The sequence below is a fragment of the Podarcis liolepis genome (genome assembly GCF_965112155.1).
Source record: "Podarcis liolepis genome assembly, chromosome: 18".
NCBI classification, from domain to species: domain Eukaryota; kingdom Metazoa; phylum Chordata; class Lepidosauria; order Squamata; family Lacertidae; genus Podarcis; species Podarcis liolepis.
Genome location: NC_139572.1, coordinates 4,902,489 through 4,920,937, shown reverse-complemented (window position 1 = coordinate 4,920,937; position 18,449 = coordinate 4,902,489). Strand labels below are relative to the sequence as shown.

Sequence of the window (18,449 nt, the reverse complement as noted above, 5' to 3'; positions counted from 1 at the left end):
CTTCTAGAGGAAATGTTACAACAATTTGCAATTTTGAATAAAAAGGTTGACGACCAATCGGCAAAAGTTGACTTAGCCATATCTTCAATTACTAAACTTTCTGAACAGGTGGCCAAGCATTCACAAGATATTGGAAATTTAAAGGACGCCACATCTGAAAATCGGAAATTGGCCGAGGCTGCGAATGAAAAAGCAGGTGAAGCAATTCAGAAAGTGGAGGAATTGAAAGGAGAGGTAAGGCCGTTGCACAAACAGATTAGTGACCAGCAGGCCTACCTGGCTTTAGCGGAACTGAGAAACAGGGAAAATAATTTAAGATTACGTTCTATCCCAGAGATTGAGAAAGAGGACTTGATTGGCTTCTTGACAGCAGAATTTTCTAAATTCTGGGGTATAAAGGAAGATACAGACTTCAAGATAACAACTGCATTTAGATTGGGAAGAGTCACCAGGAAAGACAGGCCCAGAGACTGTTTGATCATTTTAAGGGCCAAGCAGGAGAGAGACAAGCTACTGGACCTACATTTTAACAAAGCACTTGAGATCCAGGACAGAAGAGCACAAATTTACAAAGATATTCCTAAACAATTATTGGATCTCAGATCTAACTATTCTGACCTAGCTGGATCTTTGAGAGGTAACGGAATATCGTACAGGTGGGAGTTTCCACAAGGTATATCATTCAACTACAAAGGAAAGAAGATTAAAATCAAAACGAAAGAGGACTGCCAGAAGTTTCTACACGACCACGGAGAAGACCTGCAGAAAGGAACAGCAACTCTTTGGCCTCCACCAGAGTCTGGAAAAGAACCAGCACCCTCGGATTTGGATAAAAAAGAAGACGCCCCATAAGAGCAACAACAGATTGATACAGGATGTCTCTGCAGCTATATAGTTGGAACATTAATGGCGCAAATTCCCCGGAAAAACGCAAAAGGATATTTCATATTTTAAAGAAAGAAAATTTGGACATAATATGCTTGCAAGAAACACATGTGACCAGGCTTCACAGGAAGGTGTTAATAAATAAAAGACTAGGCCAAGAATTTGTTTCATCAGACAGAGTTAAAAAGAGAGGCGTGGTGATCTATGCAAAGGAGAATTTATCACCAAAATTTTTGTTCAAAGATGAACAAGGAAGAATCCTGGCAATTGAAATACAAACCCAAGGAGAAAAAGTTTTGATTTTAGGAATTTATGCACCGAATGAGGGGAAATCAGAATTTTACAAGAAGCTACATGAGACATTACTGGACTATCTGGACTATTCTAATATCATTATGATGGGAGATATGAATGGGGTTGTCTCTACTCTTATGGATAAGTCACAGAACCAGAACTTGACTAAAGATGGAAGACTACCAAAAACCTTTTTTGAACTGACTGACAATATGGATTTGATTGATCTATGGAGGACAAGAAACCCCTTAGGTAAAGAAGGAACTTTCTTTTCTGAGGCCCACCTGTCATGGACAAGAATCGACCAAATCTGGACATCTAGAGGGCTGGCACCTAAGACTACAAGAGTAGAAATCTGCCCAAAGACTTGCTCCGACCATAATGCTTTGAAAATGGAAATGAGATTTACTACTGCTGATTCCTTTAGATGGAAAATGAATGACAACCTGCTAAGAGATCAAGAGACTGTAAAGAAGGCCCAAAAAGCTATAAAGGACTACTTTGAAATTAATTTGAATACCTCGGTGGAAAAAAGAATAATCTGGGATGCAAGTAAAGCGGTTATGAGAGGGTTTCTGATACAACAGAATACGATTAAGAAAAAACTCTGGAACGGGAAAAAGGATAAGATATTAGAGAAGATAAGAGAAGGAGAGAAAAAATTAAGATCGAATCCAAAATCAAAAGAGATTTTAAGAGAAATCAAATTCCACCAATCGCAATATACGAAATTGATAAACCAAGAAGTGGAATGGAAAATCAAACAAATGAAACAAAGATCTTTTGAATCTGCGAACAAATGTGGGAAACTGCTAGCTTGGCAGTTGAAAAAGAGACAAAAATTAAATTATGTTACCAATCTAGAAGTTGAAGGGAAAAGTATCCAGAAACCGGGGGAAATTAGGAAGTGCTTCCAGAAATATTTTAAAAAACTGTATACACAAGAACCCGAGGAAGCAAATGAGATTGAACAATTCTTGAAAGACAATGGCCTACCAGAACTGTCTCAAGAGAAGAGGTCAATCTTGAATTGTAAAATAACACAACAGGAAATTGAGGATGCCATTCAAAATATGCAGTTAGGCAAATCTCCAGGCCCGGATGGACTTACCTCCAAATATTACAGGACATTAAAAGACTGCTTGTTACAACCATTACTGGAGGTTTGTAACCAGGTTATGGAGGGAGGGAGAGCACCAGATACGTGGAAAGAAGCATTCATCACACTGATACCCAAAGTGGAAACTGAAAAGACTCAACTTAAGAACTATCGTCCCATCTCACTCCTAAACGTGGATTACAAAATATTTGCAGATATTTTGGCTAATAGATTCAAAAAAGTATTAAACGAAGTAATTCATAAGGACCAAGCGGGCTCTCTCCCAGGTAGACATTTGTTTGATAATACTAGGAATATCATTGACATTTTGGAACTTTTACAAACAAATATTAACACTAAAGCTGTGTTAATTTTTATTGACGCGGAAAAGGCCTTTGACAATATTTCTTGGAAATTTATGAAGAAAAATTTGGAAGGGATGGGAGTGGGAAAGGGGTTTGAGAATGGAATAGAGGCAATCTATTCAGAACAAAAAGCTAAGTTGATAGTGAACAATGTGGTGACAGAAGAACTTCATATTGAAAAAGGGACACGTCAGGGGTGCCCCCTTTCCCCTTTGTTGTTTATTTCGGTCCTGGAGGTGCTGCTGAACATGATAAGGAGGGATCAGCAGGTACAAGGAATTCGGGTCGGAGCGAAACAATATAAACTGAAAGCATTTGCAGACGACTTGGTTCTAACATTACAGGAGCCAGAATCTAGTACAAAAAGAGTTTTGGAATTGATTCAGAAATTTGGTCGGGTGGCGGGCTTCAAGTTGAATAAACAAAAAACCAAGGTGTTAGGGAAAAACTTGACAGTTGACGAAACAGAAGGGTTTCAGAAGGAAACAGAACTAAACGTTGTTAAAAAAGTGAAATACCTGGGGGTCAATCTTTCTTCCAAGAACTTGAATTTATTTAAAGATAATTATGAGAAATGTTGGACAGAAGTGAAAAAAGACTTAGAAATTTGGTCACGATTGAAATTATCCTTGTTAGGTCGAATTGCAGCTATAAAAATGAACGTATTGCCAAAGATGTTGTTTTTGTTTCAGGCCTTGCAGGTTGTGGACAGAGTGGATTGTTTTGGAAAGTGGCAGAAGGATATTTCTAAGTTTGTCTGGCAGGGCAAAAAGCCCCGAATAAAGTTTAAAATACTAACTGATGCAAAAGAGAGAGGGGGGTTTGCCCTGCCGGACTTAAGGTTATATTACGAAGCTGCGGCTTTCTGTTGGATGAAAGACTGGTTTTTGTTAGAAAACACCGATGTCTTAGATCTGGAAGGCTTTAACAATTCGTTAGGGTGGCATGCGTACCTGTGGTATGACAAGGCAAAAACATTTGGAATGTTCAAAAACCATATTGTCAGAAAAGCAATATTTATGGTCTGGGAAAAATACAAAGACTTATTGGAGAGTAAAACTCCGAGGTGGCTATCACCAATAGAGGCCAAAGCTCGGAAAAAACCCAATATGGAGGCCTACTGGCCGAAATATTGGGAAATAATAGAAAATGTTGGAGGTAAATGGAGGCTGCAGAGCCTTGAAAAATTACAAAGTATGGTGCAAGGTTGGTTACATTATGCCCAAATCAATGAGGTTTTTAAGTTAGATAAAAAAATAGGATTCCAGGTGGAAAAATTGAAACTTGAGACAGAGTTGTTAGAACCAAAGACCAAATTACTATCGAGAATGTATAACTTGCTGCTTAAATGGAACACTCAGGATGAGACAGTTAAATCAGCTATGATAAAATGGGCTCAGGACATTGGTTACAATATCATGTCTGAAGACTGGGAGAGGTTATGGACCACCGGTATGAAGTTCACTGCATGTAATGCTTTGAAAGAAAACATTATGAAAATGGTATACAGGTGGTACATGACCCCGGTCAAGCTGGCTAAGATATACCATTTGTCCGATAACAAATGTTGGAAGTGTAAGGAAGCTGAGGGGACATTCTTTCACCTCTGGTGGACCTGCCCAAGATTGAAGGCCTACTGGGAGATGATCTATAACGAGTTAAAAAAGGTGTTTAGATACACCTTTCCTAAGAAACCAGAGGCATTCCTTCTGGGCATTGTCGGCCAGAAGGTGTCAAAGAAGGATAGAACTTTTTTTATGTATGCTACAACAGCAGCAAGAATTCTTATCGCTAAACATTGGAAGACTCAAGATTTGCCCACACTGGAGGAGTGGCAGACGCAATTGATGAACTACATGGAATTAGCCGAGATGACTGCAAGGATCCGAGATCTGGGAGAAGAAGCGATGGAGGAGGACTGGAAAAAGTTTAAGGACTATTTGCAAAAGTATTATAAACTATATGAATCTTAAGATGTCGCATGATTTGAAATGTCAGCCCCAGCAATATAAGTGGATCATTTATGAAAGCTGAATTACCTATGAAAGAATCAAAGTTTAAATGGGTAAAAAGAAATATTGTAAGACTTTTAAACTAATTGGAATATAAGAGATTTAAACTTAAACTTAAATAGCAATTGAAAGTACAAAAAACACGTGAAACAAGGTTATAACTTGCTGATAATTTTATTGCCAAGAATGCATTACGGGGAGATGTGGGGAAGTCCGATAGAAATCTGAAATAAGTTGATGAAATGGTCTGGTTTTGCTGTGCTTGTTTCTTTTTATTTCTTTTTTTCTCTATTTTCTTTTTTGTGCTCTTTTATTCTTTGTTACTGTTATATTTGTAATCTGGAAAAAGACGCAATAAAAATTATTATAAAAAAAAAAAAACCTCCTGAGAATCTGCCTTCACACGGGAGTTGCAGTAGCCGCCTTTTGGTGGCCTTGTGTATTGCACCGTGTCGACAGCCTTACGTTTCTATGTATATAGGAAGGAAAGGCACAGGGAATCGGGAGAATTTCCATGTGCGTTTCTCCTGGTTTATGCATTTTCGGCATACAAAATCAGAAAGTTCTTCCTGATGTTGAGTCAGAATCGCCTGCCTTAATCATTTGACTCTGTTAGTTTGTCTCCCATCTTTCCCAACTACGGGCCATGCTAGCAAGGCCTGGCATTGGCTCCCCCTGCCATAGCTGTCAACTTTTCCCTTTTCTTGCGAGGAATCCTATTCGGAATAAGGGAATTTCCCTTTAAAAAAAGGAAAACATTGACAGCTATGCCCCTGGGCGGTTAAGTTCAGTCAAAGGCGACTATGGGGTTGCGGCGCTCATCTCGCTTTCAGGCGGAGGGAGCTGGCGTTTGTCCACAGATAGCTTTCCAGGTCATGTGGCCAGCAGGACTAAACCGCTTCTGGTGCAATGGGACATCGTGACGGAAACCAGAGCACACAGAAATGCCATTTACCTTCCCGCCGCAGTGGTGCCTATTTATCTACTTGCGCTGGTGTGCTTTCGAACTGCTAGGTTGGCAGGAGCTGGGACAGAGCAACGGGAGCTCACCCCGTCACGGGGATTCGAACCACTGACCTTTTGATCGGTAAGCCCAAGAGCATAGGTAGGCAAACTAAGACCCAGGAGCCGGATCCAGCCCAATCGCCTTCTAAATCTCAGCTCAGGGCTGCTCTTTTGCCTTTTTCCATGCTCACAGCATGCACACCCCGGTACTCACGCTGGCCACAGTAGGTCCCAGTGTATCCCTTCTGGCACAGACAAGCTTCTTCGTTGCAGCTCCCGCCATTCATACATCTCACGTTGCAGGACTGAACTGGGGGAGGAAGAAGGAGGCAGGTTTATGGAGGCAGCCGAGGAGCAGAAGGAGAATGGAGAGATGCAACGGCGGAGAGTTTAACGGTGAAGCTAATAATATCCGCGACCAGAAAGAAGAGGAATATCAAGAAGAATGCAAGAAATTTAAAGACTATTTGAATATTGTAATATTAAAGATTGGTAACTACAGTGGTACCTCGGGTTACATACGCTTCAGGTTACAGACTCCACTAACCCAGAAATAGTGCTTCAGGTTAAGCACTTTGCTTCAGGATGAGAACAGAAATCGTGCTCCGGCAGCGTGGCAGCAGCGCGAGGCCCCATTAGCTAAAGTGGTGCTTCAGGTTAAGAACAGTTTCAGGTTAAGAACGGACCTCCGGAACAAATTAAGTACTTAACCCGAGGTACCACTGTACTTGAAAGAATTAATTAGGCTGAGGATTAAATCAGGACTAAATAAATAAATAAGAAACAATACCATAAGGAAAGTTAGGAAATATGATTGTGACAGGATGATTGTTCTAAGAAATAACGATATTGGAAACTGCTACATTCAATGACAAAGAAATTCAGATGGAAGAGATTAGAGGAAGTCAAGTAATATGTTTATGAAGTTGAATTTTAATTAATTAAGCTTTATTGTATTTATATATGTGGTGGTATTATGTGGGGTTGGTACTTCTTTGGTTTTTCTTTTCTTTTCTTTCTTTTTTCTCATTATTGTTTTTTTCTTTTTCGGTTATGTTAAAGATATGTTTTTATATGAAACTTAATAAATATTATTGGGAGGGGGGGAGAGAAAAACTGCCCCAGCTGTTTCCACACCTGACAATAATTTCCCCACTGATACAACACAGCAGAGAAGACCTTTGTGTCCCCTAATAAAGGTAAAGGGACCCCTGACCATTAGGTCCAGTCATGGCCGACTCTGGGGTTGCGGCGCTCATCTCGCTTTATTGGCCGAGGGAACCGGCGTACAGCTTCCGGGTCATGTGGCCAGCAGGACTAAGCCGCTTCTGGCAAACCAGAGCAGCGCACGGAAACGCCGTTTACCTTCCCGCTGGAGCGGTACCTATTTATCTACTTGCACTTTGACGTGCTTTCGAACTGGTAGGTGGGCAGGAGCAGGGACCGAGCAACGGGAGCTCACCCCGTTATTGCGGGGATTCGAACCGCCAACCTTCTGATCGGCAAGTCCTAGGATCTGTGGTTTAACCCACAGCGCCACCCACATCCTTTTGTGCCCCTTACTGCTTTCCAAAAAGCTTTGAACCTCTCCAAAGTTCAGCCATAGGAAACCGACATCCACTTTGCTCTCTCCATCTGGCCTCACACCCTGTTGTGGAGGCAGCCCCCCCCCCAAAAAATGCCTTGTGAAATCTTAACTCCCCCCCCCCGCCTCCCTCCCCCAGCGACCCCCCAGGGACCACCGGAATGCAGGCAATGTAGCCCCTTTCCCAAAGCCCCTCCCCAAGCCTGAATTCCTTACATAGCTGAGGAGATTGCTAACATCTGGGGTCTCCATCACAGTGAAATTGAGAGCAGAAGGGGCTTCATGTATATTAAGGTGGTGATGTATGGAAGTGAAAGCTGGACCATAAAGAAGGCTGATTGCCAAAGAATGGATGCTTTTGAATTCTGGTGCTGGAGGAGACTCTTGAGAGTCCCATGGACTGCAAGAAGATCAAACCTCTCCATTCTGAAGGAAATCAGCCCTGAGTGCTCAATGGAAGGACAGATCGTGAAGCTGAGGCTCCAAGACTTTGGCCACCTCATGAGAAGAGAAGACTCCCTGGAAAAGACCCTGATGTTGGGAAAGATGGAGGGCACAAGGAGAAGGGGACGACCGAGGACGAGATGGTGGGACAGTGTTCTCAAAGCTGCTAACATGAGTTTGACCAAACTGCGGGAGGCAGTGGAAGACAGGAGGGCCTGGTGTGCTCTGGTCCAGGGGGTCACGAAGAGGCGGACACGACTAAACAACAACATATTAAGGTGGGGGGGGGGAGAGATGCTGTAAAAAGCGCATTGCACCAAAAAAAAAAAAAAAAAGAGGGTTTTGCGGTCGTGAGCCGTTTAAGGCTTTATAGGTCAGAACCAACACTTTGAATTGGGCCCGGAAACTAAACGGCCTCGGTCCAGTATACCTGAAGGAGCATCCTACCACACATGCGCATCTCACACAAAGTCCCCCTGTCTCCTCACCTCCTCCGGAGCCGCAGTTTGGAGACAGCTGCCCATTGGAACAGGTGCACATATTGGGTCGGGAACAGAACCCATCTCCGCAGGAGTTCCGGCAAATGGCTGTTGGGGGAAAGGGGGGAGAGAAAGAGAAAAGGAGTTTAAAGGCCATGACCTTTCATCCCTCCCCTAACGTTCCTCCAATGAGGCTCTCTTCCTCTCCATTCTGGCCTCACAATAACCCTGTGAGGTGGGCTGGCCTGGGAGCTCACAAGGTCACCAGGGCTGAATTTAGGTTTGATGAGGCCCTAAGCCACTGAAGGCAAGGGACGCGGGTGGCGCTGTGGGTTAAACCACAGAGCCTAGGACTTGCCGATCAGAAGGTCGGCGGTTCAAATCCCCGCGACGGGGTGAGCTCCCGTCGCTCGGCCCCAGCTCCTGCCAACCTAGCAGTTCAAAAGCAAATCAAAGTGCAAGTAGATAAATAGGTACCACTCCGGCAGGAAGGTAAACAGCGTTTCCGTGCACTGCTCTGGTTCGCCAGAAGCGGCTTAGTCATGCTGGCCACATGACCTGGAAGCTATACACCAGCTCCCTCGGCCAGTAAAGTGAGATGAGTGCCGCAACCCCAAAGTCGGTCATGACTGGACCTAATGGTCAGAGATCCCTTTACCTTCGCCTTCAGTAGGGACGCGGGTGGCGCTGTGGTCTAAACCACGGAGCCTAGGACTTGCTGATCAGAAGGTCGGCGGTTCGAATCCCCGCAATGGGGTAAGCTCCCATTGGTCGGCCCCAGCTCCTGCCAACCTAGCAGTTCGAAAGCATGTCAAAGTGCAAGAAGATAAATAGGTACCACTCTGGCGGGAAGGTAAATGGTGTTTCCGTGCGCTGCTCTGGTTTGCCAGAAGCGGCTTAGTCATGCTGGCCACATGACCTGGAAGCTGTACTCCAGCTCCTCCGCCAGTAAAGCGAGATGAGCGCCGCAACCCCAAAGTCGGTCATGACTGGACCTAATGGTCAGAGGTCCCTTTACCTTCACCTTCAGTAGGGACGCGGGTGGCGCTGTGGTCTAAACCACGGAGCCTAGGGCTTGCTGATCAGAAGGTCGGCGGTTCGAATCCCCGCAACGGGGTAAGCTCCCATTGCTCGGTCCCAGCTCCTGCCAACCTAGCAGTTCAAAAGCACATCAAAGTGCAAGTAGATCAGTAGGTACCGCTCCGGCGGGAAGGTAAACAGTGTTTCCGTGCGCTGCTCTGGTTCGCCAGAAGCGGCTTAGTCCTGCTGGCCACATGACCTGGAAGCTATACGCCGGCTCCCTCGGCCAGTAAAGCGAGATGAGCGCCGCAACCGCAAAGTCAGTCATGACTGGACCTAATGGTCAGAGGTCCCTTTACCTTCACCATCAGTAGGGACGCGGGTGGCGCTGTGGTCTAAACCACAGGTCCAGTCGTGGCCGACTCTGGGGTTGCGGCGCTCATCTTGCTTTATTGGCCGAGGGAGCCGGCGTACAGCTTCCAGGTCATGTGGCCAGCATGACCAAGCCACTTCTGGCGAACCAGAGCAGCGCACGGAAACGCCGTTTACCTTCCCGCCAGAGCGGTACCTATTTATCTACTTGCACTTTGATGTGCTTTCGAACTGCTAGGTTGGCAGGAGCAGGGACCGAGCAACAGGAGCTCACCCTGTCGCGGGGATTCGAACTGCCGACCTTCTGGTCGGCAAGTCCTAGGCTCTGTGGTTTAACCCCCAGCGCCACCCGCGTCCGCCCAGCACTCCTAGGAAACTACAATTTCCAGAACTCACTGGGTGGAGCCGCGACTGTTTAAAAGGCCATAACGCTGTGTTAAGTGGGAGGTATACCAGGCTTGCAAACCAATTGTTAAACTTCTTTATAATTTAGCCCTGGAAGGAGCTTTCAAGCAGCTGAAACGAAAGAGCTCTTGCAAAACCAACTTTTCTGGTTGTGTAATTTGAGGATCCTCATGGGGGGCGGGGACAAATCTAGATGGAGCTTTTCATTTGTTTGAGTGCTTGTTTTGATCCCAAGGACAGCTCACACTTGTAGGTAGAAACATCAAACCGAAACGTTTCACCCCAATAAAGCAAAGCCGTGAAAACGGCAATTTTAAGACCATTTCATGCCCCAGAGTTAACGCTGCTTGTGCAAAACCAACTTAATATGGAACGTTTTAGAAAGCAGAGGTATAAGGTAAAGGTAAAGGGACCCCTGACCATTCGGTCCAGTCGTGGCCGACTCTGGGCTTGCGGTGCTCCTCTCGGTTTATTGGCCGATGGAGCTCCTCTCGGTTTATTGGCCACTGGATCCCACCAGGGAGACATAACCCTGGCTCATACTCACAGACATTGCACTGTTTCCCACCAGGGAGACATAAACCTGGCTCATACTGATGGACAATGCACTGGATCCCACCAGGGAGACATAACCCTGGCTCATACTCATGGACAACGCACTGGTTCCCACAGGGGAGACATAACCCTGGCTCATACTCACGGACAATGCACTGGGAGACATAACCCTGGCTCATACTCATGGACAATGCACTGGTTCCCACCAGGGAGACATAACCCTGGTTCATACTCACGGACAATGCACTGGGAGACATAACCCTGGCTCATACTCACGGACAATGCACTGGTTCCCACAGGGGAGACATAACCCGGGCTCATACTCACGGACAATGCACTGGTTCCCACAGGGGAGACATAACCCGGGCTCATACTCATGGACAACGCACTGGTTCCCACAGGGGAGACATAACCCTGACTCATACTCACAGACATTGCACTGGTTCCCACCGGGGAGACATAACCCTGGCCAATACTCACAGACATTGCACTGTTTCCCACCAGGGAGACATAAACCTGGCTCATACTGATGGACAATGCACTGGATCCCACCAGGGAGACATAACCCTGGCTCATACTCATGGAAAACGCACTGGTTCCCACAGGGGAGACATAACCCTGGCTCATACTCACGGACAATGCACTGGGAGACATAACCCTGGCTCATACTCATGGACAATGCACTGGGAGACATAACCCTGGCTCATACTCACGGACAATGCACTGGGAGACATAACCCTGGCTCATACTCACGGACAATGCACTGGTTCCCACAGGGGAGACATAACCCTGGCTCATACTCACGGACAATGCACTGGGAGACATAACCCTGGCTCATACTCATGGACAATGCACTGGTTCCCACCGGGGAGACATAACCCTGGCTCATGCTCACGGACAATGCACTGGGAGACATAACCCTGGCTCATACTCATGGACAATGCACTGGATCCCACCAGGGAGACATAACCCTGGCTCATACTCACGGACAATGCTCTGGGAGACATAACCCTGGCTCATACTCACGGACAAAGCACTGGATCCCACCGGGGAGACATAACCCTGGCTCATACTCACGGACAATGCACTGGGAGACATAACCCTGGCTCATACTCATGGACAATGCACTGGTTCCCACCGGGGAGACATAACCCTGGCTCATGCTCACGGACAATGCACTGGGAGACATAACCCTGGCTCATACTCACGGACAATGCACTGGTTCCCACCGGGGAGGGTCTTCCATCCGGGGCAGCAGTACGAGTGGAACCGGGATCCGCAGACGTTGGGCCTGAAAGTCAACGAGAGAGTCACAAGCTGAACATTTGCTCCCTGCTTGCAACGGCCAACAAACCTGTAGATGGGGCAGATTATGGCGTTTACCTGGATGCTCCCTGTCTCTGGGGTTGTTTGGAGCAACTGCAAAACACCTGAAACTCCCTGACGCTGAGTGAGACCACCGTCCACTTTAGCATCACTTACACTGATCAGCAAGAGCTCTTTGAAGTCTCAAGGCAGATTGTGGGCTTTCCCAAACTTGCAGCTGAGATCCTTGTGGAGCTGGATTCATGCGGAGGCTGATCTGATTGGCAGTGACTTCCTGGGATTTCAGGCAAAGGCAATTTCCGACTCTGACCTGGAGATGGGACCCTAGGACCTGTTGCATGCCATTGAACCCATTGCCAGGGATTGGTCAGCTGTGATTCGTGGCATTGCAGCGGGTTGGACTGGATGACCTTTGGGTCCCTTCCGTTCTATGAGCAACAGAAGAACTTAAAGATTATAGCAGCACTGTTGAGACATCAGAGAGGGAGGACAGGGTTCAGCAGAGGGAGAGAAATAAAAACAGAATGGAAAAGGGGGTGGGAAGTCAACAAAAATAACGGTTTTACTATGTATTGAAACGTATGTGTTAATTTATTTGTTTTTGAAAAGTTTAAAAAGATGATAAGAAATAAGTGTGAATTTCGGGAAGACAGAATCATAAAACCGTAGAGTCGGAAGGCAACCCAGAGGTCATCTAATCCAACCCCCTGCAATGCAAGAAAGCTCAACTCAAGCACCCACGACAAATGGCCAAGGCAGTCCGCCACATCCCAAGGGAGACCGTGCCACTGTCGAACAGCTCTCACTGTCAGAAAGTTCTTCCTGATCTTGAGTTTCCTGTCACTTGAAGCCACGGGTTCGAGTCCTGCCCTTCCAGAGCAGGAGAAAACAAGCTCGCTGCATCCTCTATGTGAGAGTCCTTTAGATATTTGAAGATGGCTCTCTAATAATAATAATAATAATAATAATAATAATAATTTATTATTTATACCCCGCCCATCTGGCTGGGTTTCCCCAGCCACTCTGGGCGGCTTCCAAAAGAATATTAAAATACTGTGATACATCAAACATTAAAAGCTTCCCTAAAAAGGATTCATCAAACATTAAAAGCTTCCCTCCTCTTTTCCAGACCGAACATACCCATCTCCTTCCATCTTTCCTGCGCTTCAGTTCCCTGTATTGTTCTGGGAAGAGTAAACCAGGCCTTCAGATGCAATTGGAATCAAATTCCTCTTGCATCCCTAGCTGTGATCGTCTGACTTAGCTCACGATGCTGTGCAGACTCCCCTGACAGCAAGGCCCCCCACTGCCCGCATTTACCTGGGAGTAAACCTCCTTGAGAGGGACACGGGTGGCGCTGTGGGTTAAACCTCAGAGCCTCGGACTTGCCGATCAGAAGGTTCGCGGTTCGAATCCCCGCGACGGGTGAGCTCCCGTTGCTCGGTCCCTGCTCCTGCCCACCTAGCAGTTCGAAAGCACGTCAAAGTGCAGGTAGATAAATAGGTACCGCTCCGGCGGGAAGGTAAACGGCGTTTCCGTGCGCTGCTCTGGTTCGCCAGAAGCGGCTTAGTCCTGCTGGCCACATGACCCAGAAGCTGTACGCCGGCTCTCTCGGCCAGTAAAGCGAGATGAGCGCCTCAACCCCAGAGTCGGCCACGACTGGACCTAATGGTCAGGGGTCCCTTTACTTTTTTAAACCTCCTCAAACTCAACGTGGATTAACCTCCAAGCCAAGAAAAAGCCTGGGAACGAGTCATTGCACAGCAGCACGACCCTGGAAAAGCTTGCTGCGGAGTGAGCAGCGCCAGTTCCAGCGAGGCTTCGTCCCAAGATGTGTGTGGGCTGGACCTCAGCCTCAGACATACCTTTGCTCAGAGTTCTTGTATCAATACATCTGCTATATGTTTACATTATGGGATGGAGGTGGGGGTTAGGAGGGGGGGTTTCTCTCTCACAAACACGCACATCCAAGAACGACAGAACATGCTTATAGTGAAGGACTAACGGATGCAAAGCCATTGCTTTGACGTTTATCAAATGAATACGAGTTATGTGATTTATGTAAAAGTGTAGAATTGTAGAGTTGGAAGGGACACCAGCGGTCATCTAGTCCAACTCCTGCAATGCCAGAATCTCAGCTAAAGCATCCATGACAGATGGCTTGTAAACCTCTGCTTAAAAACCTACAAGGAAGCAGAATTCATCAAAACACGGGCCGCAGCAGTAGCAGAAATAAATAGTCTTTTTTGACACCCGTGATTTGTTAGCCCCCAAAATGGAAAACCAAAGAGGTCCCAGCCAAAGAATTTGAACTAATGGAATACGTGCAGCTTGCAGATTTAACATATGGAACAAGAGAACGAGAAGGACGTATGTTTAAAAAAAGACTGGAGAATGTTTACTGATTATATGGGTGAAAATGGTGCACATTTCAAAACGCTTGTAGCATTAAGATAAATTCAACAGTGCAGATAAGTTTTGATGGATGTAACAATGGAACACGGAATGGTTTAGTTTATTTAAAATATGCAGGGATGGATGGTATGCAAAAGGAAGTACGGAAAGAGAAGAAGGGAAGTCATTGATTTAAGGTTGTTTAAATGAAATATATGGGACGTGGGTGGCGCTGTGGATTAAACCACAGAGCCTAGGACTTGCCGATCAGAAGGTCGGCGGTTCGAATCCCCGCAATGACGGGGTAAGCTCCCGTTGCTCGGTCCCAGCTCCTGCCAACCTAGCAGTTCGAAAGCATGTCAAAGTGCAAGTAGATAAATAGGTACCACTCCGGCGGGAAGGTAAACGGCGTTTCTGTGTGCTGCTCTGGTTTGCCAGAAGCGGCTTAGTCCTGCTGGCCACAGGACCCGGAAGCTGTACGCCGGCTCCCTCAGCCAATAAAGCGAGATGAGCGCCGCAACCCCAGAGTCGGCCACAACTGGACCTAATGGTCAGGGGTCCCTTTACCTTTGCCTTACATTGATTATTGCTTTCATTTAATGGATCAGTGGTCTTGTTAGATAGTAAAATTCATGTTAAACTGCTGTTTGGGGGCTTGTTTTTAAAAAATTGGAACAGATTAATCCGTTTCGCATTGCTTTCTATCGGAAAGCGCACCTTGGCTTTGGAATGATTTGGTTATGGAACGGACTTCCAGTACTGTTTGAGAACCGAGGTCCCAGTGTGTTTTGCAGGGAGCAATCCGTAAATGCGACAGAATGCAGGGGGAACAAGACACCCGAGGCAGGAAATTCTCAAGCAAACCAATTTAAGCGCATTTGGGGGAAGAAGAGAGCAGATCACACGACACCTCGCCAGCTGCAGCACCACATGGAAGGAAAAACAGCCACCTTTTGTTGCAAAGGATAAGCCACCCACGACCCTGTCTGTCAAGTTTATTAATGGATTCTGATGCCTCCATCTAACAGCTGGTCTTCCTTTAATGCTTTTAACGCACTCTGCCCAGCTTTCTCAGCCAAGGGGCAATTCTATGATTCCACGAATGCTTAAAATACAGTAGTGCCCCGCAAGACGAATGCCTCGCAAGACGGAAAACTCGCTAGACGAAAGAGTTTTCCGTTTCGGAGGTGCTTCGCAAAACGAATCTCCTATGGGCTTGCTTCGCAAGACGAAAATGTCTTGCGAGTTCCTGTGGGGTTTTTTTCCCCTCCCCCCCTTTTTCTAAGCCGCTAAGCCGCTTATCAGCTGATCCGATAAAATGATAAGCCGCTAAAAGCCGGATTGAGAAGGCGATTGGGTCGGATCCGGCCCCCGGCCCTTAGTTTGCCTACCAATCGCTTACCCTCTCAAAGTGTCATGGCCTCTTCGCCTCACTCGGCTAGGGGGCTGCTTGCTCTCGTAGCTGCTTGCAAATCTGTCGGGCTGGAGGTCTCCGTCATGCTGTCCGCTGGCGAACTCTTGGTAGAAGGCGAGGGACGTGCACCCCAGGAGGAAGCGGGTCACCCACAGGGGTCCCATAATGGGTGCAAGAAATCAGGCCACCAACACCTTGGGTCCAGCAGGAGGGTCTCTGCAGCTCAACAGCAGGAAATCGGAGCTTCCTTTTCTGAGCTGGAAGGGAAAAGAAATCAGATAAGGTCCCAAACTTCTCGAGGGCTTCATGGTCCATGATTTCTTTATACAGTGGTACCTCGGGTTACATACACTTCAGGTCACATACGCTTCAGGTTACAGACTCCACTAACCCAGAAATAGTACCTCAGGTTAAGAACTTTGCTTCAGGATGAGCACAGAAATCGTGCTCCGGCGGCGTGGCAGCAGCAGGAGGCCCCATTAGCTAAAGTGGTGCTTCAGGTTAAGAACAGTTTCAGGTTGAGAACAGACCTCCGGAACGAATTAAGTACTTAACCCGAGGTAACACTGTATGTGTGTTCTCTTTGCAGTTGCACAGCTCTTACAAAATCATAACTACATTTGGCTTGATGGTTCCAAAAATTGAGTTCTGTTCCGAGGAGACCCACTCAAGTTACTGGACCTAAAGCAGTAGTATATATATATTTATTGGCTGAGGGAGCCAGCGTACAGCTTCCGGGTCATGTGGCCAGCAGGACTAAGCCGCTTCTGGCGAACCAGAGCAGCGCACGGAAACGCATTTACCTTCCCGCCGGAGCGGTACCTATTTATCTCCTTGCACTTTGACGTGCTTTCGAACTGCTAGGTTGGCAGGAGCAGGGACCGAGCAACGGGAGCTCACCCCGTCATTGCGGGGATTCGAGCCGCCGACCTTCTGATCGGCAAGTCCTAGGCTCTGTGGTTTAACCCACAGCGCCACCCGCGTCCCTTAAAGTGACCTTTTAGTGCTTTAAATATGTGGTGTTGCTGTGGACTTTGCCTTATCTAAATAACTGGTTTTGCTTTGGAAGTGGAGCTCATAGAAGAGGAATCCACCCCGTTGCATATATATATATATTCCAAATCTTGTACAATGCATGTATTTCCCTCTCGGCAGTTCCTTAATCATGCACATCTGCGCATCGATAAACACACCGTCTAACAGAGAGAGGAATGTTGACGTGAATCAATATACAATTTGGTTCTGTGTTGATAAAATCGCTGGCAAAAACACACAACAGCCTGGTTCATTATGGTTTAATAAACCACGGTTTGGGGCACTGGCGGACGAAGGGGGCGGGGGAGCGGTTCGCCTCGGGTGCCATCGGGGGCACCCTGCCCATCTGGCTGGGTTTCCCCAGCTACTCTGGGCGGCTTCCAACCGAATATTAAAAACAATACAGTGGTACCTCGGGTTACATATGCTTCAGGTTACAGACTCCGCTAACCCAGAAATAGTACCTCAGGTTAAGACCTTTGCTTCAGGATGAGAACAGAAATCGTGCAGCAGCGGCACAGCGGCAGCAGGAGGCCCCATTAGCTAAAGTGGTGCTTCAGGTTAAGAACAATTTCAGGTTAAGAACAGACCTCCGGAACGAATTAAGCACTTAACCCGAGGTACCACTGTACAGCGTCAGACATTAAAAACTTCCCTAAACAGAGCCGCCTTCACTTGTCGTTTAAAAGTAAAATAGTTGTTTATTGCCTTGGCATCTGGCGGGAGGGCGTTCCACAGGGCAGGTGCCACCACCGAGAAGGCCCTCTGCCTGATTCCCTGTAACCTCATTTCTCGCATGGAGGGAACCACCAGAAGGCCCTTGGAGCTGGACCTCAGTAGCTGAACGATGGGGGTGGAGACGCTCCTTCAGGTATAGGGGACGGAGGCCGTTTAGGGCTTTAAAGGTCAACACCAACACTTTGAATTGTGCTTGGAAACGTACTGGGAGCCGATGAAGATCTTTCTTCCTTAGAGGTACCCCAGGGTGCCACTGCACAATGGTTTAAAACCCTTGCTGTAAACCAGTGGCGAAGCTACCTGCTCCAGCACCAGGAGCGGCGTACATCTGGGGACATAGCTGGCGCGCGTCCGTGGAGGCATGGCACATGTCCCAGGGGGAATGGCGCACAACCCGCAGGGTGTGTGGCGCACATCCTGGGGTGCATGGGGCGCATCCTTGGCTGTGTGGTGTGCAACAAGTCCTGGCTAACGTAGGGTTTTTTGAACAAAGATCTGAAGCTCAACATCAAAATAACTAAGATCGTGGCTGCTGGTCCCATCTCCTCCTGGCAAATAGAAGGTGAAGAAATGGAGGCAGTGAAAGATTTTACTTTCTTGGGTTCCATGATCAATGCAGATGGTGACAGCAGTCACAAAATTAAAAGACGCCTGCTTCTTGCGAGAAAAGCAATGACAAACCTAAACAGCATCTTAAAAAGCAGAGACATCACCTTGCCAACAAAGGTCCATATAGTTCAAGCTATGGTTTTCCCAGTAGTGATGTATGGAAGTGAGAGCTGGACCATAAAGAAGGCTGATCGCTGAAGAATGGATGCTTCTGAATTCTGGTGCTGGAGGAGACTCTTGAGAGTCCCATGGACTGCAAGAAGATCAGACCTCTCCATTCTGAAGGAAATCAGCCCTGAGTGCTCACTGGAAGGACAGATCCTGAAGCTGAGGCTCCAAGACTTTGGCCACCTCATGAGAAGAGAAGACTCCCTGGAAAAGACCCTGATGTTGGGAAAGATGGAGGGCACAAG

General features: G+C 46.9%; 1 protein-coding gene across 5 annotated transcripts in view; it reads right to left on the bottom strand.

The window, feature by feature from the left end:
• FBN3 (fibrillin 3) overlaps positions 1 to 18,449 on the bottom strand; it is a 154,221-nt gene that overhangs the window by 123,574 nt on the left and 12,198 nt on the right. For 2 of the 5 annotated variants that reach the window (XM_083483535.1, XM_083483539.1), the window contains exons 2-5: positions 15,643 to 15,911; positions 11,729 to 11,811; positions 8,178 to 8,276; positions 5,875 to 5,970 (exon numbers count right to left, since the gene is read on the bottom strand). In XM_083483535.1, coding sequence (XP_083339661.1) covers positions 5,875 to 5,970; positions 8,178 to 8,276; positions 11,729 to 11,811; positions 15,643 to 15,818 — 454 coding nt within the window. In that variant the 5' untranslated portion in view covers positions 15,819 to 15,911. Of the gene's footprint in view, positions 1 to 5,874; positions 5,971 to 8,177; positions 8,277 to 10,563; positions 10,572 to 10,665; positions 10,674 to 10,796; positions 10,812 to 11,728; positions 11,812 to 15,642; positions 15,912 to 18,449 lie in introns of those variants that run through there. The other 3 variants (XM_083483536.1, XM_083483537.1, XM_083483538.1) reach the window with 3 other exon arrangements.